Source organism: Gobio gobio (genome assembly GCF_949357685.1).
Source record: "Gobio gobio genome assembly, chromosome: 11".
Lineage (NCBI taxonomy): Eukaryota > Metazoa > Chordata > Actinopteri > Cypriniformes > Gobionidae > Gobio > Gobio gobio.
Window position 1 is genome coordinate 2,245,192 of NC_137104.1, and position 24,194 is coordinate 2,269,385.

General features: G+C 45.0%; 1 protein-coding gene across 1 annotated transcript; it reads right to left on the reverse strand.

Annotated features, from left to right (window-relative positions):
- Positions 1-10,757: 10,757 nt before the first annotated feature.
- On the reverse strand, positions 10,758-23,331 carry LOC307134178 (uncharacterized protein; the record flags this gene model as incomplete). The annotated part of the gene is made up of 5 exons (XM_079829713.1): positions 10,758-12,282; positions 13,996-14,205; positions 17,698-17,972; positions 22,783-22,947; positions 23,254-23,331. 5 exons carry the CDS (start codon positions 23,329-23,331, stop codon positions 10,758-10,760), a joined length of 2,253 nt encoding a protein of 750 aa, XP_079685839.1.
- Positions 23,332-24,194: the final 863 nt, after the last annotated feature.

Below are 24,194 nucleotides of genomic sequence, written 5' to 3' on the forward strand. Positions count from 1 at the left end.
AAACATAAAACACAATTGCAAAGCAATATGAAAATAATTTAAAAGAGTCATCATGTCTGGCACAATACATGCAGTTTGGGTCAGTGTCTCAAAGACACTGATCCAGCACCACATGGGGGTTCTGACTACAGAATATTCCCCCGAGAGTTAGGTTACCCAGCCTTAAATACTCCAACTAGAACAAAAGGGTTGTAAATATTTGCAACACAACCACCTGGTTTTGGGGGAGTGGATCAGATATCTTTGAAGAGACTCCTGAATTCTCATTAGTTTTCAATCTTTCTAATACTACTAGTGACTGCAGTGAAACTGAGACCATTTTACCATTCGCACCGAGACCTTTAAAAAGACATCAAACATGAAAGGGACAAACCAATAGATTTACAAGACACATCATCACTGGTATATCTGCATTTGGTGACTTGAAAACATGGCAAGGAGAGGGCAAAATGGGGAGGGGGGAGAAATGTTTGTCAGGGTGTTGTCACACAGTTTCTGTGAGATCTTCTCTCAAGATTAGTGACTTTTATTGTTCAGTTGCTGGGGTGTGTATCTCAGCTTTTGTCTTAGTACCAAAACCGATCCTTACATAAACAATTGCTATATTTATTATTTATCCAATATATTATTCACACGAGGAACTTTACGCCCTGTCAAAACATTACAAACCAGAAATGTGTCATTAAACATAGATATGAATATTAATACTCACCAGCAGTCTATGAAGTCTAGTTGAATAATATTGTGATCAGAAATTATGCTCTATTTATTGGTGAAAAAAGGCCCTCCCAACCAAATAAGTCTTATCTGATATCAGAAAAATCAACATTAAATGGATCAATTTCAAAAGAGTCAGTGTTTTTAAGCTGATATCGTGACAGCCCTAGATCAAACATAACTTTGGAGTTTGGACATCCGACACACAAAGCGAAATTCCAGGGGGACGAGTGAGGGGTTGGTTGAGAGGGCCAGTAGAAATCTTGTTCAAGGACCGGGCCCTCAGGGAAGACCCTTATATGCAAAGATGTAGACAACAAAAAGTAATAATATGAGTTTTACATGTGAATATTAACATTTGCAATTTTTTTTTAAACTTAAACTACATCGATTGAGAAGCGGGGCTGTGTACATTGGGCCCAGAGGGCCTATAAGGGTCTCCCCTAAGGGCCCCGGTCCTTGAACAAGATTTCTACTGGCCCTTCCACCACTCAACAATGACCCCTCACTAGTCACCCTGGAATTCACAATAATGCAATGACCAGTACAGGGAGCCCAGTTTACCTTGAAACACCATTCATTGTCAATCTTTTTTTTTAATACCCTAAACAGACAACGTAAACTGGGAGTTACATACCTTTCAAAAAGTGGTAAATAACAGCTTGAGCAACATATAATTACATTTTCTTAAGACATATCTTAAGACAATGTTCACAAATAATATTAGCAGTTGTTTTTTATTTTTTCTGAAAGAATTAAGATTAATATATTTATCACAAAATCTGAATGTCCTGCACCAATGGCGCCCATGTTGGGTTTAGGTCAGGCTGACTAATTGATCACAGAAAACTTGAAACAAATCATGTGACCAGCATACTCAAGACAGACCAGCCTATGATATGTGGAGTACCCTCCTATGTGGAGATGGTGGTCCAGTGGGTTAACCCTGTAAGACCCACTGTTGTAATATTACAACATCAAGTTTAGCTCTACTAAAATAAACCTGTAGATATTTTTTTTCTCTCTAAGACCACATTTACACAACTAATAGGTCCTATTGTTCAGTCTTGCAATGCTATTGGATGAAAAATGTTGTGAATTGGCCTGTTTACCTGGCCATGAACTCACACAACCGGCGGACTTGACTTGAAGCAGATCATGAATTTTTACTGGATTGGATAAATCAACATTCAAGTAAGTAAAATTCCCCAAAATATTTTTTATGTGATTAGTACTATGTCTAGATCATGCAGATATTAAGGTACTGTTGAATACTTTAATCATATTAGATTTTGAGCTTGTAATGTCAATGTTGTAATTTTACAACATTGGGTGAAAGGGGTAGCAAAATTTACCTGTGCACCTTGCATATTACATGGATGAAATGTACTTCTCACCTGTTCCGTGTTAAGTAAATACTAAAAGAAAAAATGTTTTCGATCATTTACAAGTTTTAAAATGTCATCTTTGTTACAATTTTGAGTTTTAATCAACATTTAATTATTATTAAATAAGTTAAAATTGAATTAAGGAATACATTATTTCTTTGAGAATTTGAAAGTATTTGTTTAAAAGTATTTGAAACTATCTGTCTCTTATAATTTATAAAACACTCTTAACTGGTTTTCTTTTATGGGCTTTGTTTGCCCAAATATCTGCTTCCTTGAATCAGACTTTCAGATCAACTTTGAGATTTGCCTGAAGATGTCGTCCTTGTTCTTAAAATCTGAAAACAGCGATTCTGCACAGTCCATTGTAAGGATCAGTTTTGGTGCTAAGACTTAGGGCGTTTTCACATCTGAAAGTCCGCACCAAGGTCCGAACCGAAGTTCATGTTTTGATACATTTTATACATTCGGTTAGTTTTGGTTTGGTTTCACATTGCAATTATGCGAGCGCACTAAAGAACTGTACATGACGCACTTGCGTCCACTCGTCATCATCTATGTGGGCGGCATCTGGACATTGATTGATTTGTAAACGGACGTGCGTCTGACGTCAGCGTCTTTGACAAGAATGAATGAACGGACACATATTGTTGCTACTATTGAACAGTGCGCATTGCTTGACTATTTTTTATTCGTTATGTTTAAAAGTGGACATTTCAAGCTTTATATACACATATTTCTCATGTCTGTGAGATGAGTAGCTGCTGAGCTTCGGTTTATTTGAGACGCGCTCCAGTTCATGTGTAAAGCATGTGATCGCTCACACGATTATTGTATGCTATAGACTATTTGCTTCTTATTTATTAAATCCAGGCAATTATCTGATTAAACATTGATTAAAATTAAGATACAATTTATACAAAACAAAATTCACATTAAAGAAAGGCTTTCTAAGCAAAATCATACAAAATTTTGTTCAAAATCATTTCTGACCTTCTGTCTTCTGACATATTGCGCATCTTTTCACTTTTCATAATCAATGTAGCCTAGATTGAATTTAAAAATAACATTATAATATTTAAACATAAACAGGAACTTCTTGTAAATGGTCTGAAAGTCCGAACCATACAGAAAATGCTTTCACACTAGAAACGAACCGAACCTTTGTTCAGTTTGATCCGGACAGAGACTACCTCTTTTCGTCGGACCAAATTTCATCTGTTTTGTTTGGACCATGGTACGGGGGAGGTTTCACACCTGTAATTTTGATTCAGACCAAACTGAAAAGTCAGAAAATCCGGACCAAATAAGGTAGGTGTGAAAGCGCCCTTAAGGTGCAACTGGTCTGGCTGCATTTACACACATTCAGATCTGACCATTATAAATCAGTTTATCTGACCTTTTTCTTTACAGAAACATGATCATGATAATGATACAAAACAACAAAATGTTTAATATGTCCAGTCCTTAGCATTGGTGAAAACGTCTCGGTTACGTATGTAACCCTCGTTCCCTGAGGAGGGAACGGAGACGTACGTTAGTGACTAACGAATGGGGGTTTCGCTTAGAAGCCAATTACCTTCAAAGAATTTAACAGCGCCCAATGGCAGTGCCAATGCCATGGGCATGCGGAATTTGCTTGCGTAACTCCGCCCCACCTCGTGGGTATATAAGGAAGTACGCTGGCAACATCGCATTATGTTACTGCTGCGGAGCCAAGACTGAACTCCGCGTTCCAGTAGCACAGCTGATGTGGCAAAGGAACGTACGTCTCCGTTCCCTCCTCAGGGAACGAGGGTTACATACGTAACCGAGACGTTCCCTTTCATTCAGTCACTACGACGTAAGTTAGTGACTAACGAATGGGGCTTTCAATATAACAACGCCACTCAGCTGTCTTCCAGTGCCCTGCGTAAGTGTGAGATCCCGCCATATAGGGCCAATGGACTCCCACTTATCACATGAATACCAAGGTACACTGGGAAGCATATCCCAGTGAGGGAATAGCAAGGATGCCTACCTGTAGGGAGGACTAAGAGAGTACACATATGACCCACTAAGGGCTGCATATGGGAAACTCTAGGGTACCAGCCGAAGGTGGATTTTTAACCCTAGGGGTGGCAGGGGCTTGCCAAGGGAAAGACACCTGCTCACTGAGGAGGCTTACGGTGGAAATACTTGTGTGGGGGTCGCCGGAGGAGAACCATGCACACGGGACACCTAGCCGGACATGAGGGTCTGGGCTCGAAAGGGCAGACTGAACTGATGTCGGCGTCGACAGTGCTGGCGGAACTCAGGGCTCTCGGGGAGCTCACCTGAAGAGAATATCGCAGATATCCAGTCCGTGGAGTGGAATGGCGAGCAAGCGAAGACACCTGAGCCTGGTACATTACCGGCCACTAGTAGAGGCGAGTACATAGTCGGACACTGGCTCCACTCGGAGATTATAGAATCTGGCGAATGTGTTCGGTGCCGCCCAGCCTCCAGCTCTGCAGATGTCTGTTAGCGAGGCGCCATGCGCTAGAGCCCAAGAGGAGGCCACACTCTGGGTGGAGTGGGCCCTAACCCCAAGGGGACACGGTCGACCTTGCTGCTGGTAAGCCAAAACAATGGTGTCCACTATCCAGTGGGACAACCTCTGCTTTGAGAGAGCTCTTCCCTTCCGCTCTCCACCATAACAGACAAAGAGCTGGTCTGAGGTCCTGAAACACTGCGTCTTATCTACATAAGCGCGGAGAGCGAGTACTGGACAGAGCAATGCCAAGGCTGGGTCTGCCTCCTCCAAAGGCAGCGCTTGCAGGTTCACCACCTGGTCTCTAAACGGGGTGGTAGGAACCTTGGGCACATATCCAGGCCGGGGTCTCAGGATCACGTGAGAGTTAGCCGGCTGAATTCTAGGCACGCTTCGTCAACCGAAAATGCCTGCAGGTCCCCGACCTTCTTAACGGAGGCCAATGTGGTCAGCAGTGCCGTCTTCATCGACAGGAACTTAATATCAACCGACCGCAAAGGCTCAAAGGGAGGCCTCTGCAGAGCACTTAAGACTACTGAGAGGTCCCAAGAGGGAACGAGAGGAGAGCGAGGAGGATTCAGTCTCCTCGCCCCCCTCAGGAACCTGATGATCAGGTCGTGCTGACTTACCTTTTTGTCCCACAAGAGATCGAGGTGGGCAGATATTGCAGACACATACACTTTAAGGGTGGAGGGAGACAGCCTTCGCTCCAACCCCTCTTGGAGGAACGAGAGCACGGACCCGATTGGGCATTTCCAGGGGTCTTCTTGGCGGGAAGAGCACCAGGTGACAAAGAGGTTCCACTTCAACGCATAGACATGCCGAGTGGACTCTGCCCTAGCGGAAGTGATGGTGGCGACCACCGTAGGTGGTAGGCCACTCAAACCTGCCGCGTCCCGTCCAGAAGCCACACGTGGAGCTTCCAGAACGCTGGACGCAGGTGCCATAGGGTGCCCCGTCTCTGAGTAAGGAGGTCCGGTCTCAGAGGAATAGGCCAGGGAGGGGCTGTCGCAAGGAGTAGCAGTTCTGAGAACCAGGTCTGGCCGTGCCAATACGGGGCAACCAACATGACCTGCTCCTTGTCCTCCCTGATCTTGCACAGTACCCGTGCGAGAAGGCTCACTGGGGGGAACGCATATAAGCGCAGGCCCTGCGGCCAGCTGTGCGCCAATGCATCCGTGCCGAGCGTGCCCTCGGTCAGGGAATAGTACAGGCTGCAATGGAAAGAGTCGTGGGAGGCAAACAGATCTACCTGTGCGTCGCCGAACTGTTCCCAAATCAGCTGGACCATCTGGGGATGGAGTCTCCATTCTCCAGGAAGTGGCTGAAACCGTGAGAGCTTGTCGGCTGCACTGTTCAGGTCTCCCGGGATATGGACAGCACGAAGGGACCTCAGGTGCTTCTGACTCCATAAAACGAGATGGCGGGCAAGTTGAGACATACGGCGGGAGCGCAAACCGCCCTGGTGGTTGATGTACGCTACTGTGGCCGTGTCGTCTGTCCGGACTATTACCTGTTGACCCCTCAGCAACGCTCGGAAGCGATGCAGGGCGAACCGTACTGCCAGCAACTCGAGGCAATTCAACTTCAACTTTATTTATTTATAAAGCACTTTCAACACCACAAGTGGAACCAAAGTGCTGTACAGGAGGTATAAAAAAAAGTAAAAAAAAAACACAAAACCACAAAAACAATACAAACATATAACATACACAATTTATGAAGCATTATCAAATGCTAAGGAAAACAAATAAGTTTTAAGCGCACTCTGAAAAACACCCAATGAAGGAAAGGTTTTTACAGACAGAGGAAGGTTATTCCAAAGCCTAGGAGCTGCAACAGAGAAGGCCCAGTCACCTTTACATTTTAAACGTGTTCGTGGAACCCCAAGAAGCAACTGATCATTTGAGCGCATAGACCCTACTGGATTGACAGCGGCTGATTAAATCAGTAACATACTCAGGGGCTAGACCATGCAGAGACTTAAATACATACAACAGCAATTGTACTGAATTCTATATCGTATGGGTAACCAATGCAGTTTAATTAAAACTGGAGTAATATGTTCTCTCTTCTTAGTGCCAGTTAAAAGTCTGGCAGCAGAATTCTGAACAAGCTGCAAACGGGAGAGGGAAGCCTGACTCACACCCAGATACAACACAGTACAATAATCCAAACGCGATGACACAATAATCCAAGGCATGAACAACCTTCTCCATATCATTAAAAGTAAGGATAGATTTCAATTTAGATATTAATCTAAGATGAAAGAAGCTATTCTTAACGACAGCGTTGATTTGCTGCTCAAATTTCAGCTCTGAGTCAAAAATGACACCAAGGTTTCTTACGCTAGACAGTTTTTTCCCAGGAAACAACCTGAGGCAGTCATCATCCACACACCCCTTATTTCCAAATAAAATAATCTCGGTCTTATCCTCATTTAATTGGAGAAAGTTTTTTGCAAGCCAGGACTTAACTTCTGCCAAACATGCATGAAGAGAGTGAATGGCACATTTATGCCCATGTTTCAGTGGTAAATAAATTTGAGAATCATCCGCATAAAGATGATACTGAATCCCAAATTTCTCAAAGATAGAACCTAGAGGGAGCATATAAAGGGAAAATAAAATTGGTCCCAGTATTGAGCCCTGTGGAACCCCACACACAAGGGGGGCAACGGAAGAAAAATAATCCCCTACGCAGACTGAAAAAAGTCCTATCTTTCAAAAAGGAAGAGAACCGTTTCAGGGCTAAGCCCTGAATACCAATCTGATCCCTAAGACGATCAATGAGAATGCTATGATCAACTGTATCAAATGCAGCTGCAAGATCTAACATCAGCAAGACAACACGGTTCCCAGAATCAACAGCTCGAAGGATATCATTAGACACTCTCAAAAGAGCAGATTCTATACTATGACCAACTCTAAAACCTGATTGGAATCTATCGTAAATATTATTCCTAATTAAAAAGTCATTAAGCTGTACGTTCACAATTTTTTCTCGTATCTTAGAAATAAATGACAATTTTGAGATCGGACGAAAACTACTCATGTCATATGGGTCTAAGGCGCGTTTTTTAAAAAGGGGCTGAATAACCGCGTGCTTAAAACTAACTGGAACAACACCAGATGACAAACTAATATTCATAATAGACAGAATACTTGGGCCAATTGAATCGAGTACCTGCTTAAACAGAGAAGAAGGGAGCACATTACCAGGAGACCTAGTGGGCTTCATATGAGCAGTTATATCCTTAAGCTGCTGAAAAGAAACGGGCATGAAACTGGTCAATTGGTTCTGAGGGGCAACAGAAACAATAAAATCATTGCCAACAGATTAAATTTTAATAGCATAAATACTGCTCAGTTTCTCCCAGAAACTGATCGTTTCGCTACATAAGACCCTTATTCATCATCTGGTATCGTTTAAAGCCCTTTGAAGCTGCACTGAAACGGTCATTTGGACCTTGAACCGTTTGGAGTCCGTTGAAGTCCATTATATGGAGAAAAATCCCCAAAAAGTTTTCATCAAAAACCTTAATTTATTTTTGACTGCAGAAAGACAGACATGGACATCTTGGATGACATGGGTGTGAGTAAATTATCAGCAAAAGTTTATTTAAAAGTGAACTAATCCTTTAAGTTTTCAATATGAGTTATAACATTTATCAGAAGTCACAGGAAGTAGGTCAATTTTAATTTGTATTGCTTTATGATCAGTGTTACAATCTAGATTCTTAAATCGCAACAAGCAAAGGGAGACGCCACACAACCGCTGCATAAATAATAAGATTTATTTAATTAAGGTAATAAACATGAAGTGTCAAGTATTCAGTGTACATGTTAGTCAGCGAAGTAGGAAATGCAAATGTAAGCAGTCCAACCAAACACCACAGGGAAGTCCAAATCAATATAGTGAAAATAAATCAACGTGAACTCCGATGCGGCTGTGGTCTACCTCCAAATCCCACATAACGTCAGATCTCAGGCACTCTCATGATGAGCGAACGACAAACATTAACACTCGCTGCCAAGCCCAACTTGCTTCGCTCTCACGCTCTCCCCATCACTTGCTCTCATGCTCAGTTTGATCCAGTCCCTCTTAAAGGAACCTGATTAGGTTCAGGTGCGAAACCACACCCTCCATCAGTCAATCACCTGTAACTCAGGGATAAACAAACTCAGGGAACCGTCACATCAGTTAAAGGGGTAGATAAAATATCAGTAGTAAAATTGTCTTGAAGCACTTGGGAAACTAACCATAAATCTATGCTCGATTGCTTAGACCTTGAATTATTACACCAGGTAAAAATTGTGTTATGAGGATGCTTAACACTCCAAGCATCAATCAGATTGAATCTTTGCATTAAGTTTTTTAGCTTTGTATTTATACTAGAACAAGATCCTGGAGGCCATCTATCAATCACATTATCTAATGTGATATTAAAGTCACCACCCAAGAGTATATGTGCATTAGGGAATTTGGCTAACCAATAAACAATTCTCTCTTCTATCCTATCTAAAAGAACATAATTTTCTGACAATTACAATTAAATTAAAGTTATGAATTTGAACAGCATGACACACATAATGTCCGTTAGTATCAAAGTCTGTATAAGGGAGTTTCCAGCGAAAAAGTTCTTGGGTGTACAAACATCCGGAGTGCGTTGAGAAGCATGAGAACAAAAAATTGAATTTCCCCACTGGGATTTCCAAAAAGGCACATCCTCAGAGATGCTGTGTAGAGTCCACCCACTGGCTCAAATTTCGAAATCCAGCAGCTGGTTGAAGGACTTCTGCGTGTATGTCTTTTCTGGCGCTTTAAAATGTGAAGATCCATTTCCTCAAATCTGACTCCATATATAAGTTAATCTGACTCCATATATAAATTAATCTGACTCTTATTTTATGTGACTCCATAAAGTGTGTTACGTTTAGAGTTTATCAGCTGATTTTAAGATTAGTTGCGATTTCATTTAGATCGTTGATTTTCTTAGTATCACTTATTTTCAAATATTAATATCCTCCATGGGACCTGGAGTCTCAAATAGGCTAAGTGTCCGGTTTCGCTTGCTCTAACAGACACAGATTAGTCAGTTCTGATATTACAGAGGATTGCAGGGTGAACTATCTTACCTCTAAGTGAGTCACACATGTGCACTCATAATAAAACGTGTAATTTTAGTGATAGTCACGGAAACTGCAACTTATAATAACAGTGGCAGTCAGAAATCAGGTTTTCCCTCATGCATGGCTCAATGCTCCCGCTATGCGGTTCCCAGTATGATCTGCCCTGGCAGAGAGATCTGCGGTAACTCCTACTTACCCCGCATGGACACAAATAAAATAATGATTTCAGAAGAATACAAGATAAATCAAAATTAATGTTTATTTAGCCAGGCAAAACATCAAATAAAGGAATTTAAAAAATCCAACATACACAACTGATCAGCATAGAATACAAATCACAATTACCAATTAATAGTATCAAAATAGTATCAAAATAGTTTCAAGGAGTCATACCTGGCAGTAGAGACACACCGCAAAAGTGTGGGAAGTTCTGATTACAGATGCTTCCTTGAGCGGTTTGTCAATTCCCCTTAAATACTCACCCAGAACAAAAGAACAATAAACATTCAGCACCCAAATATTTATGCAGCTTTTGGTGGAACTTTTCTTGTGCCCAAATGGTCACACCTATTTTGGGGGATGACAGCAAATGTTTATCAATGAGCTTCTCCCACACCAGGAGAACAAGCATTGTTTTCTTTATTTGAACCTGCTCTACTGATGTGGGACTGAAACCTCTTTACCATTCGCACCAACAGTATTTATATTGACCCTCAAGAAAGGGCCTGCAGGATCTGAGATTTGCATGATTGTGTGAGCCCTGAGAAAGAGAGGTTGAAAAAGGTCAGGCCTCAGCAGGGAGAGGAGATAAGGTTGAAACAGGTGGTGTCCTGTTTTCTCTTGTAGATCTCCTATTCAGATGAGTGGAGTTTTATTGTCTTATTGCACCTTAGATCTCGTGAGTTCATTTTCAGGTGAAATCCATTCTTACAGACCGCCCTTGGCCCTTTGGGGCAGATTCAGAGCAGTCCCCGAAGGGCCACTTTCAGGGATTTTGTGACGTTTGCTTTACAGCTGCACTTTCCGTAGGGCTGGCACCTGTAATGGGCTGAGTGCGATGGCCACGTTGGTTGAAGTACGCATCGCTCGAAGAAGACATCTGAAGTAACAACACTGGCAGAGGGTGAATATGAAGATGAGCACACTGGCAATGGCACATCCACGGAACATCCAGTCCCACCAGGTGTAGGCCTCCCGCGCAGAGCGGGTAGAGGAACTGGACAGGATCTCTGCAGTCTTTTTTGCCAGATTGGCCTCTACTTGTGCTTGGTTGAGAGGATATTCCGTCTGTGAAAGCAATTTTTGTACCAAGTCCATTGTGTTGACCGAACCTTGTGTGCTTTGTTCATAAAAAGTGTCCTCCCACCAGGGGGAAACGTTTGCGTCCATTGGCACCCTTCCCAGGATGTTTATCTGACCCATTGAAAAGTCCTCTTTCACTTCTAAACAGAAAGTGTGGTTCGCAGGGCCGGTCAGACCTCCGTAGGTGAAGGAATTCATCTCACTGACGATGCACCACTGTGTGTGAGACACTTGAACAGCATCAGAATGACCATGCAATGACTGGACATTAACAAGCTTAGAGTCTTTAGGAGAAAAAGGCTGCAAAGTGTTGTAAGTGCAAATAATGTAACTTGATGTTTCATGACAACAGGTGCGAGTGGTAAACAAAGTTTCAGTGCCTTTCAAAGTCATATACCCCGTAAGATGGTCCCATTTAATAATTTGATCTTTCACTACAACGCCAATAGAGCGTATGGTAGTGGAATCTGGGTAAACCTGATCTGGGTGAATTAAAGGGAAAGTGGCAAAGAACCCAATACAACCAATACATTCAGTACCAGTATATATCATTAGTGTCGATAATAATTCAGAGTACTTAATATTTTTCATTTTCTCTGATGCAAGCCATCTATGCAAATCTAAAATTTCAATAAGATCATTTAAAACATGTCTAGGTGTCTTATGGAGACGAAGATCTAAAATCTCTTGTCTTGCTGCAGTAAATAAATCTTGTGCATACAATCTACAGGCTAAGTCATGCTTGATGGTACGGGACTGATTGAAAATTGTCTGGCTGGTCATCAGAGGCGCCTGCGCTTCAGATCTGACAGCTTTGATAATATTCTCATTACTATTAGTGATGTGTTGAAAACCAGTGGCCACCTGATTTGCCAACCATGTTGAAAATTGAGATTGACCTGTTATTTTGTAAGTGTTGGATATAGAATTGACTGAACCAAAAAGGCCTGCTATACTTCCAAAAAGATCTCGTTTAGTGCGAGCAGGTGGAATTTGGACTGCAAGTCTGGTTTTGTAATCAGAAACTAAATCATCGATGCATGACTGTAGCCATGTGTATGTTTTGTCATCAACATTACAGTGTTCTACATAAGCAGACAAAATATTAGAGATGTTATACGTCACATGTGTTATTACAAGATTTACATCATGAAGCAACATCTTATTTACATTTCCTTTGATCCGACCACCAGGAGGAGTGGGATGTAATTTTGGACACTGTGTGGGTTTCCTGTATCCACAGGTAGTCAAATTAAAGCAATGGTTTAAAGTCCATGAACAATTGACCTATCGGTAAGCCCCGCCCCCCTTAGTTACTGTTGCTAACTCGGACAAACAAACGGAGTTGCTATATCTTACAATGTACAGCTGTCAGTGTGAAAACCTTATCCCAAGATATTTTTGGACACAGAATGTAACGTATACCCCGTCCGAATGATGGCCAAACTTTACTGATGGTTTATGAAGTTTACTACATAGTTTTTCACTCAAAAAATCATCGTAAGAGCTGAACAAACAAAGCATAAGTGCGCCTTAACATCTCATTCACAAACTCTCTCTCTCTAGCCCTCTCTCCGTGGCATTACCATTAACATACACAGCAAATTACACAAAAACACTCACAGTAAACAAACATATACACAGACCTTATGCCTTTTCGGGGGTGCAGTTAATAACTGGGTGAACTTTGTATCTGTAAAACAACTCCGATAAACTGCGTGCAAGCTCTCCCTGTCACTATCTGTCCCGTAGACTACAATACCCGTCAAAATAGGAGTCCTCCTTATAAGACAGATAATGCAGACCTTTAAACATATCTAAACTCACAGAAATAATGGAAGCGATGGTTTACAGATCTCAATGCAATCATTGGAATCATTGTTGCAGTAACTCAGGCACGACGTTTAGCATTTTTGTAGCATAAACACCATCAAACCGACGACAGCTTCGGATTTTCCAATGTTTCTCTATGGCGCTGACACCTAAAGATGTCCGAGTTCCGGTCCCAGCGCAACTGATACTCAACTGCCATTGGCTCATCGGCGTTCGATGGGAGGGGCTTACCGATAGGTCAATTGTGAGGGCTTGTAAAATTGTCCATATTTGTCTTACATTTTCCCACACAATATGTTCCTTCTTTCCGACCGGTCCAAACAAATGTTTTTACAATGTTACTCGGTGTCTTGATTAGATCAAAAAGAAGTTCAGTAAACTTCAAATGTGTATCATTATGTGTTGTTCTGTGTGTGCACCTATATCTTGCTGGTTCTAGATCAGTAATGGAATAACATTTTCTGGGATCTGTGCCATAATTGTTTGTATTATAAAATACATCCATCCCGCCAACTTTAGAATCTGGGTATTCTTTAAATTGATCCCAGGTTGTCTGGTTATGGTGCATTTTCGGTGCTTGTGTGTAGCTAGTGAGGTTTTGGTATGGGAGATGGGTAGAACCCGCGTTACAGCAAATTTTTGTGATGCAATTTGGTTCCGGTGCTAATCCGGGGGGCCATGTGAGTACTTCTTTGTATGTAATTGGAGTGTAAGATGTGAATGGCCCCTTAATGTATTTCCATACCCATCTCTCACATCCAAAGGTGTGTGTGAGTGTGATGCGTTGTCCTAATTCGATGCAGGCTGGTCCGGATATTTCCCGGGTGTCCGGCCTCCATGGAAGTGCAGTGATTGTCCTGAGAAGGAAGAAGATCATAATTAATTCACTGAACCTTTGAATGGTTTACACTGGGACATGTGGTACCATCTTAATTTTCCTCTGATAGTCACGGCCACGCAGCTGTTACAAACAGCCTTGATTTCATAGGGCCCGTGCCATCTAGGGGAAAATGCGTTTTGTTTCACAAAGACGCGTACCATCACCACATCCCTTTCTGAAAATTTTGTTTCAGAGATTGGGTTCAATTGTGCATCATTTGACAGGTCTGACTGTTGTTGTTTCAGTCCAGCCTGTGCATACAGCACCTTCAGTCTTTCTTGCAATTTCACCCACACAGTCTGCTGAGTTGAAAGCATGAGAGGCCCCAGGTCTGCTGGGGAAATTTCTGGATCAATGGGCAACTTCATCACCCTTCCAGTCATAAGCTCATATGGGCTAACGCCTGTAGCTTTTGATGGGTTGCTCGCAGTACAGTCAGAACTGTGGGTAAAGCATCAATCCACCTGTTTTGGTGTTGTGCTATTTGCTTTGCAATATTTTATTTTATCGTGCGGTTAACACGTTCAACAAAGCCCGAACTTTGTGGACGATAGGACACGTGGAATCGTTGCTTGATGTTTAGCATTTTGCACATGTTTTTCATCACTTGTCCAGTAAAATGAGTCCCCTGATCGGATTCAATTTGGATTGATGCTCCCCAAAGAGGGATGATTTGGTTCGCCATCACACGTGCCACAGTATTTGCCGTGTTATTACAAGTGGGAATTGCTTCAACCCATTTTGAGAATTTATCAATTATCACAAGGCAATACCGATACCCCCCTTTGGTACTGGATAGTGGACCAATGAAATCTAATTGCAAGGACTCCCAGGGCCCTTTCGGTGGTTCTGGCCTACGCAGGTTTGTTCGGCCTTGCTTTCCCTGGTTGATTGTGGCACACACCATGCAGGTGCTGCACCATCTTTCAATGTCAGCTGTCATTCCCGGCCAACAAAACTGATTTTGTATCAACTGTGTTGTTTTTTTCGCAGATACATGCGCATAATCATGATATAATTTGATTATTGTTTTTTGGAGGGCTTCTGGAACGACACATTTTTCATCTCGGATTACTATGCCTTCGAGTACTTTTACCATCTGATCATGTTTCAAGTGAGGTACAAGTTCTCCATCAGAGACCCACAGATCTTGTTGATACTGTTTGAGGTCAATTGGTGTGACTTGGACAGCACTCGTCACAGAAGCAGAGGGTGTTTCTCTTTGGCACTGATCACCTTTCACAGCAGCCAGCTTAGCCAATTGGTCAACAACATTATTGTTTTCCTCATGCACATCCGGATTTTTGTTGATGTGTGCGCGCACTTTCACAACGGAAATGGGAGTTTCTCGCGCTTGTATTTCTTGCCATATTGACGTTATGGTGTTGAAATGTTTTATAGGCGTTCCGGCAGAAGTTAGGAATTTTCGCAACTGCCACTGAGCCATAAAATCAGTTACAACACCAAACGCATACCGACTGTCTGTATACACGCACAACGGTTCAGGGTGGGCCTTAATTGCTTCTAGCAATGCAATGAGTTCGGCTTCCTGTGCGGATATGTTAGATGGTAATTTAAACAACAATTGTTGCCTCGCATCTGTTTCGGGAAGATGGGGGGGCCACACTGCACATCCAGCATAAAAATGACCAATTTGACCGAATCGAGAACCATCTATGTACACAGGGGCTTGGCCTGGTAATGGCTGGTTATGTACAAGGCTTTGTGCCTCTTTTACAGGCTGGCATGTGTGTGGACTTCCCTCAACATCCCCAAGCAGATGTGGCAAAATTCGTGTGTTCTTAATGGTAATTTCACGGGCTTGAATGTCTGCTAGCCATCTCACTAATCTTTGGGAAGAAACTCCCTTTATTCGGCCCTGTAACAGCATTCGTACCGGCGTGTGCATTGTGTGTACAACAACAGGCTGAAAACCTACAATGGGTTCTGTTGTTTTTAGCATCCAATGCACCGCTAGCACATGCTGTGTACATGCTTCGAAGCCTTGCTCGACCAGAGATTTTTTCCGGCTATAATAAGCGATTGGACGCAGTTTTCCCCCATATTCTTGAGCTAAGACTCCGCTTAGTGTGCTTTCATGCGCGTCTACTTGAATGTGGAAAACTTTTGAAACATTGGGCAATCCCAGGGCAGGCGCAGAGCACAAACGCTGTTTTAAATCAGTAAAAGCTTGTTCGTGTTTGTCAGTCCATTCAAGGACCTCACTTGGTTTTGTTTTTCCTTTTAGAAGCGAGTACAACGGTGCCGCGGTGTTTGCAAAGTCAGGGATAAATTCTCGCAAATAGTTTGCGGTTCCTAATGCTGCGTTCACACCAAACGCGAATTGAGCGTCAGGCGCGAGTGATTTCAATGTTAAGTCAATGGAAAGGCGCGTTGACGCGCGTCTGGAGGTCCCGCGGCGCGTAAGGCGCGTTACGCGCGGCGCGAAGGACGCGAATCCGCCTCATTCGCGCGTCCAGTTCGCGCGAATGGCGCGAATTGGACGCGAATTGAGCGTCTTGCGCGATACGCGCGTTACACGCGAATGGTGCTTTTGTGCATTCACGCGTTTGAAGCGAATTCGCGTCTGACGCCCGAGTTGAAAAATTTGAACTTTGGCGTCAATTCGCGCCGCGTTAACCAATCAGGAGCCTGCTTGCTGCTGTCACGTGGTAAAGTGACGTGTATGAGAAACTCTGCATAAATTAAAAACAGTACTATTGTGTCACAAAATGTAGTTTTAAGACGTTTTCAGGTGGGAATGTAGTTGTTTAAAGCTCAAATCTGTGGTTTATTTATAAAGAGAGCGCCTATTTAAAAAAATAATCTTGTGTTTTTGGAGTTGTGAGATCCAGGCGATCACCGCGGGCAATCACTGCTCATAACCCCGGCGAAGGCAGCCTTTCCTCGGCCAGTCCTTCTGGCGTCTGCCGCTGGCTCTGATGTCCTGTAGTTGTTCGTCTTGTGTGGATCTAACGGCCGAGCTTTGCTCTCATGCATCTATAATTTGTTGTCTGCCAAATCGTTTTGACTGAGGGCAAAGAGAAGTTTCATAACTTTATATTTTAAGGATATTTAAATATACATGTTGTGAAGATAATGTAGGAGTTGCCTGGACCACATTTGTGTGGCTATTAATGCTTAATATATATGTTTAATGAAAATGAAAAGAGGCAGAGTGGTGTTTTATGACATATTTCTCCTGGAGTGCCTTGAACGCGCGTCAATTTCGCTTCAAACGCTCGATTTCTACGCGCGTCCAATTCTCTGCGGACGCGCGAATGCATTCAAAATGTTCGCGCGTGAAACTAGACGCGGTAGACGCGATTTTGACGCTCAATTCGCGTTTGGTGTGAACGCAGCATAATACTTTTTGCAGCGAGTTTAAAGTATGAGGTCGAGGCAGTTCGGCAATGCATTTCTTCCTATCGTCTGTCAAAGCTCTGTGGCTTTGCGTCAGAATGTATCCTAAATAGTGTACCTCTTTTAGTGCAATCTGGGCTTTTTCTTTGTTCATTTTAAAGCCTGCGTCACCTAACATTTGTAACACTTCGTCAACCAGCTGCAAGTGGTTCTCAAGTGGTCCTTCTGTTGCTATCAGAATGTCGTCTACATAGTGAACGACCTTGCCATTCCCTAGTAAGGGACTGAGCACATCTGCCACAGCTCTGTGAAAAATGGCTGGGCTGTTGTGAAGGCCCTGTGGCATTCGTTCCCATGTATACTGCATTTGATTGACAGTAAATGCTAACTTCCATTGGTCTTGTCGTTTAACTTTAAGAGACCAGAAACCATTTTTAATATCAAGCACTGTGAACCACGAAGCATTGGTTGAAACTTGTGATAAGATGGTAGCTGGATTTGCCACTATTGGTGTCGCTTTAGGTAAAACTTTGTTAAGACGCTGATAATCAATGCACAAACGCCATTTACCTAACTATTCCTCTCACCTCAAGCTGCTGTACTATCTCATGAACAGCGACTTCGGCCTCTGGCTTATTGCGGTATTGCTTTTGTGGAGGAGGGGGCTCTCTTTCGATGCAAACCTCAAAGTCAACAAGGCCGCAGTCGTCTTCATGATCAGCCCAAACATTGCTGTGTTTTCTGATGAGAAGTTGAACTGGATCTGTACTGGATATGGACATAACGTTTGCAATGCCTTTAGGCAAGCATCTCTTTGTAGTTTTATTCGTTTGTAGTTCAATTTGCTTTTCAAAACAATGAATCACAAAGCCGTGTTTTCTCATAATGTCCATTCCCAGCACAGTTCCTTCACTATTATCTGGTAAATACCAGAATTGTTCTGTTAGCACTACCATACCTAGATCGAGTTTAACTGGTCTTGTTTGCGTTGCCGTCATCAAAGTATCGCCAATACCTTTAATTTGAATTGTTCTCATGCTTAGGTAACTGTTGCCTCTGGCTTGGCGTGCTCAGTTGGGGACACTACATTTTTCAATTAAACATCGAAATAAATCTAAATAATAAACTAAATTAACCATTCAAACTAAATTACTGATCAAATTATTGATCTAAAGCCCACACTGTCACTGTATGATAATTGAAATGAACTGATGACATCAGCGTTTTTCCCAGAATGGCTATACAGCTGAATAAAATTATGCTGCATTATTTTCCTGTTTAACACTGTAAAGCTGCTTTGAAACAATCTACATTGTTAAAAGCACTATATAAATAAAGTTGACTTGACTTGACTTGACTTAGGGGTAACGGAATGTTTGTGCAAGAGCAGGCGGCTCCAGAATCAATGAGAATGTTACCTAACCGGCCTCCAAGATTAGCTCGTATTTTGATTTGATTACTGCTTGTGATAACGCTTCCTATAGCAACGGAGGCCACGTACCCCTATTGGGGTTTGCTATGTTTTGCTAGCAGGGCAGCGAGCTCTGCCTGTAACGTGTTATACGGCCTTACTTGGTTCAATGGCTGTTCTTCAGTTTGCTTTAAGCCGTTTTCTGAAGTATTTTTCTCTGCAATCAAATTCCCTAACCGCCTGAGAATTTCACTGTCACTTTTAGAGTGCAAGATTTGATTGTCTTGTGACGTTATTCGCTTCAATTTGAGACAGTCCTGAATGGTGTGATTGATTTTCTTGCAATACTTACACCGAGGCGTTACTCGAGGTTGAGAGCTAGGACTGTTAACACCTTTTCCTTGTCGTTGCAATGAAACGAGTTTTGTTTTGTTTTAGTCTGGCTTCTATTTTGGAAGCCCAATCCGCCAATGACCGGTAGGTATTCTCTGGTGGATCGGCTCCGTGAATTAATGCCTGCTGTATATGGGGTCCAGCGTTATTTTTCAGGAGTTGTAGTAAAACTTCCTGATCACGCTGTGCATCCTCTAACCCCGAATGCTCTTTATATGTTACCCATAAACGTTCAGCATAAACTTCAAACGGTTCTTTGTTGGCTTGTTTTATTTCTAAAATCCTATTCCACTCAGCGTGCGTTGGTCCCCTTAGCTCTAATAAAACCTCCCTCAATCTTTCATAGACTTCATCGTCTCCCTCATCTTCTTGTTTGATTACAATTTCGCCATTTCTTAATTCGCGGGGCATTTTTGGTTTTAGATCGTAAGGAGTAAGGAGTGCTACTTGCCAAACATCTCTTACCTCTAATTTGTACACCGATGCTTGCAACATTAACCCTTTCATGCATGCATTATGGAAAACATTATCTAGATTTTTTTTTAATTCTTTTTATTACTGTAATATGATACAAAAATTGAAATCCATTGTTGTGAACTTCAGTTGTTTGTTGAAGAATAGACCAGGAGACTACGGATCAAGACAGAATGATTCTTTTAATGAGAACTCTGTGCTGCAGGTCGTCCGAAAACAGTCTGATTTCACAGCACAAGATAATGCAATTGTAACGTTGTTGGTTCGTGTGGGTGTAGGAAGGAAGAAGACGGGGTCGGCTTACTGGGACTGCTCTCTTTATTTGGTTCACCTTTTCTCAAATTCACACGCACGAGGGCGATTTAACTCAAAACATTCACACTGACTATCCACGTCAGTCTCAAACTCAGTTTCTCTCAAATTCAGTCTCTCTCTTAGTATCTGGCAGTGAGGTGTCTGGTCGCAGTCCCAGTCTCGATCTCTCTCCGCTCTCTCTCTCTACTGCGCGGCTTTTACGGTCTCTCCACGCCAATCACTGGAATCAGACACAGGTGTTAGTGATCTGCACTTGACCTACTTACTCACCGCTCGTCTCCGTCTTTGCTCGCTCCCGCTACAGACCTCGCAGAACCACGCCCCCTCCGCCACATACCCCCACCGCCCGCACCAGGCCGGGGAGCCATCCGGCCTGCAGCCTCCCCCCCCCCCCCTCCTGGAGAGGAAGTCAGCCACAACCATCTGAGCACCCGGCCTGTGGATCACCTTGAATTTAAAAGGCTGTAAAGCTAGATACCAACGGGTGATCCGGGCGTTGGTATCTTTCATGCGGTGGAGCCACTGCAAGGGGGCGTGGTCCGAACAGAGGGTGAACTCCCGGCCCAGGAGGTAATAGCGGAGGGTGAGAACGGCCCACCTGATCGCCAGGCACTCCTTTTCAATGGTGCTGTACACCGCCTCTCTCTTAGAGAGCTTGCGGCTGATGTACAGCACCGGCCGCTCTTCGCCCCCCACCTCCTGGGTCAGGACTGCGCCCAGCCCCCTGTCCGAGGCGTCGGTCTGTAGAGAAAAAGGGAGAGAGAAATCAGGAGCTTGTAAGAGCGGCCCACCACACAGAGCAGCCTTTATCTGGGTGAAAGCCTGCTGGCACCGCTCCGTCCACTGAACTGTATCTGGTACCTCTTTTTTAGTTAGATCAGTCAGCGGGCTAGCGAGGTCCGAATACTTAGGTACAAACCTTCTATAATATCCCGCTAGCCCCAGGAACTGTCTAACCTCCTTTTTGGTCTTAGGCCGTGGGCAGGTTGCAATGGCTGCAGTCTTATCAATTTGGGGACGCACCTGTCCATGACCCAAGTGGAAGCCCAGATATCTTACTTCCACCCGCCCAACTGCACACTTCTTTGGGTTTGCCGTGAGCCCCGCCCTTCTCAGCGACTTCAGGACAGCGCGCAGGTGCTGCATATGCCGCTGCCAGTCCGCACTGTAGATGATAATATCATCCAAGTACGCAGCAGCATATGCAGCATGCGGCCGGAGAATCCTGTCCATCAGGCGCTGGAAGGTCGCGGGAGCCCCGAACAAGCCGAAAGGAAGGGTGACAAATTGGTGCAATCCAAACGGCGTGGTGAAAGCGGTCTTTTCTTTGGACATTGGCGACAAGGGGATCTGCCCATATCCCTTGGTTAAGTCCAGCGTCGAGTAAAAACGAGCGGTTCCTAGCCGATCAAGCAATTCATCGATCCTTGGCATTGGGTACGCATCAAACTTCGACACCGCGTTCACTTTTCTATAGTCCACACAGAACCGAACCGAGCCGTCAGGTTTTGGGACCAAAACTATCGGGCTCGCCCAGTCGCTGTTGGACTCCTCTATTACCCCCATATCTAACATAGCCTCTAATTCGGCCTGAACAATTTTTTTCTTGTGTTCAGGTAAACGATAGGGCCGGCTGCGAACTACCACGCCCGGCTCTGTCTCAACATGGTGTTGAATGAGGTCCGTGCGACCAGGGAGGGGCGAGAACACGTCAGCAAACTCTGCTTGTATTGTTTTAACGTCAGTGAGCTGCGACGGCGAGAGATGATCCCCCCCGGGGCCAGAGCGAGTGATTGAGGCTTTTGAACCGCCTCCGGCCCGAGATCATCCTCTCCACTCACCACCGTCGCAAGCAACACTGACTCCGCCTCCGACCATTTCTTTAAAAGGTTGAGGTGGTATATTTGACGTGCTCCGTCCCTATCTGAGCGTACTACCTCATAGTTGAGATCACCAACTCGCCGTGTGACCACAAACGGTCCTTGCCACTTTGCGAGTAATTTTGAAGTGGAAGTAGGGAGTAATACAAGCACCTTGTCTCCCGGTGCAAATTGACGAAGTCTAGCCCCTCTGTTGTACAGCTGTCTCTGTTTGTCCTGAGCCTGTAACAAATTCTCCATTGATAGCCGCCCCAAAGTGTGGAGTTTTGTTCTCAGTTCCAGGACATACTGGATTTCATTTTTACTCGCGGAAGGTCCGTCCTCCCAAGCCTCCTTAAGGACATCAAGCACCCCCCGAGGCTGACGTCCATAAAGAAGCTCGAAGGGGGAAAACCCCGTGGAGGCTTGCGGGACCTCGCGAACAGCAAACAACAGAGGTTCTAGCCACTTATCCCAATTTTTGGCGTCCTCGTGAACGAACTTACGAATCATGGATTTCAACGTGCGATTAAATCGTTCCACCAAACCATCTGTTTGTGGGTGATAAACGCTGGTGCGGATCGATTTAATGCCCAATAATTCATAAAGTTCGCAAATCGTTCGTGACATGAACGCCGTGCCTTGATCGGTGAGAATCTCTTTCGGGATTCCCACCCGGGAGATCAAAGAAAACAGAGCGCTCGCAACACTTTTCGCTGAAATAGTGCGGAGCGGGACTGCTTCCGGGTATCGCGTTGCATAGTCCACCAAGACCAATGCAAAGCGATGCCCGCGTGCTGACCGTTCTAATGGCCCGATGAGGTCCATACCAATTCTCTCGAAGGGGACCTGCACTAAAGGGAGTGGGCACAATGGTGCTTTTGGGGTGGCCGGCGGGTTCACCAACTGACATTCACGACAAGACGCACACCATCTGCGTACATTCTCGTGAATGCCCGGCCAAAAGAAGCGGGCCATTAGACGGTTAAGAGTGGCCGTTTGCCCTAAATGCCCGGCCATTGGATTGGAATGAGCCGCCTGGAAAAGCATTTCCCGGCGGCTTTTAGGTATTAACAACTGGGTTGTATTCTGCTTTGTCTGGGCGTCTTGGGTCACCCGATACAACCTATCCTTTAAAATACAAAAATACGGATAAGAGATCGGCTGGTCAGGGTGGAGGAGGTGGCCGTCGATGGCACGGACCTGAGTGAACGCATTTTTGAGCGACTCATCCTGGGATTGTTCCAGGGGAAAATCATTGCGGTCTGTGAGAAGAGGTAACTCCAGACCGCTCTGTTCCCCTGGAACAGCTCCCAGAGGCCCCGAATCCACCTCCCCGACCTGCACAACCGACTCTTTCCGGTTTACCTGTTTAGCCCAAGAAGCACCCGCACATAAATGACCCAACAATTCATTAAACGCTGTCCAATTGGTCCCTAAAATTAGCGGATGCCGGAGGTGCGGGTTAACTGCGACCTCCACACTATGCTTTTGCCCCCTAAATAGAAAATCCACGGGCAGCAACGGATAATTCACCACTTCCCCGTGCACACACCTTACCGTAACCGTGCGGCCGGTACCCAATGCCTCAGGCCGAATCAGGCTTTGGTGGATAGAGGTCTGGTTACAACCCGAATCCACCAACGCCTGATACGTACCCCCCTTGATACTCACTGGAATTAGGTACAGCCCAGCTTGATCGAGGGCAGCTTGTGGAGCATCGGGGATCCGGACCATTGTCCCGACCTCCATGACGGGACAGCGGTCGATAAAATGTCCCGGATCCCCGCAGCGCCAGCAAGCCGGCCCAGGCTTCCCCGCCGCCCTAGTGGCTGGAGGTAGGTCCCATGATTGGCGCGGAGAGAGCGCTGAGCCAGAGGGAAAGGCTGAGGGCTCCGAGACGGTTGTCGCTCCCCTCTGGAGCGACCGGGGAAGGGATGCTGGATCGCTGGAACCGCCGGTCCTCCCTCTTGGAGCTGGTCTGGGCGGTAAGACCCCACGCGACCTGGGAAGGGGAACAGGTTTGGGGAGAGAAGGGGGAGAGACAGCAGGAGAGGGAGAGAGAGAGAGAGAGAGAGGCGGATGGTAAGGGGTTGCCGACCCCGGGGCACGCCACCATGTGATCCTCCGCCAAGTGGATGGCCTGGGTTAACGACGTCGGGCGGTGGCACTGGACCCACTGCGCGGTCTTCTGCGGAAGCCGCGCGATGAACTGCTCCAGTACCACCCGGTCGATGATTCCCTCGACGTCGTCACCGGCGGCCATCAGCCACTTGCGGCATGAGTCCCGGAGCTGGTGCGCGAAGGCGAAGGGTCGGCCGGACTCGCCGAGGGTCAGGGTCCGGAACCGCTGTCGCTGTTCTTCTGGGCTCCGGCCGACCCTCTGTAGGACGGCGCGCTTCAGGTCTCCATAGTCCAGGAGATTCTGGACTGGCAGTTGGTGTGCGGCTACCTGCGCTTCTCCAGACAATAGCGGCAGGAGCCGCATTGACCAGTCCGACCGGGGCCACCCCCGGGACTCGGCGGACCTCTCGAAGAGGTCGATGAATGCCTCCGGATCATCCTCGGAGCCCATCTTCGAGAGGTGGATGTTGGCGGCCGAGTCGGTGGTAGGC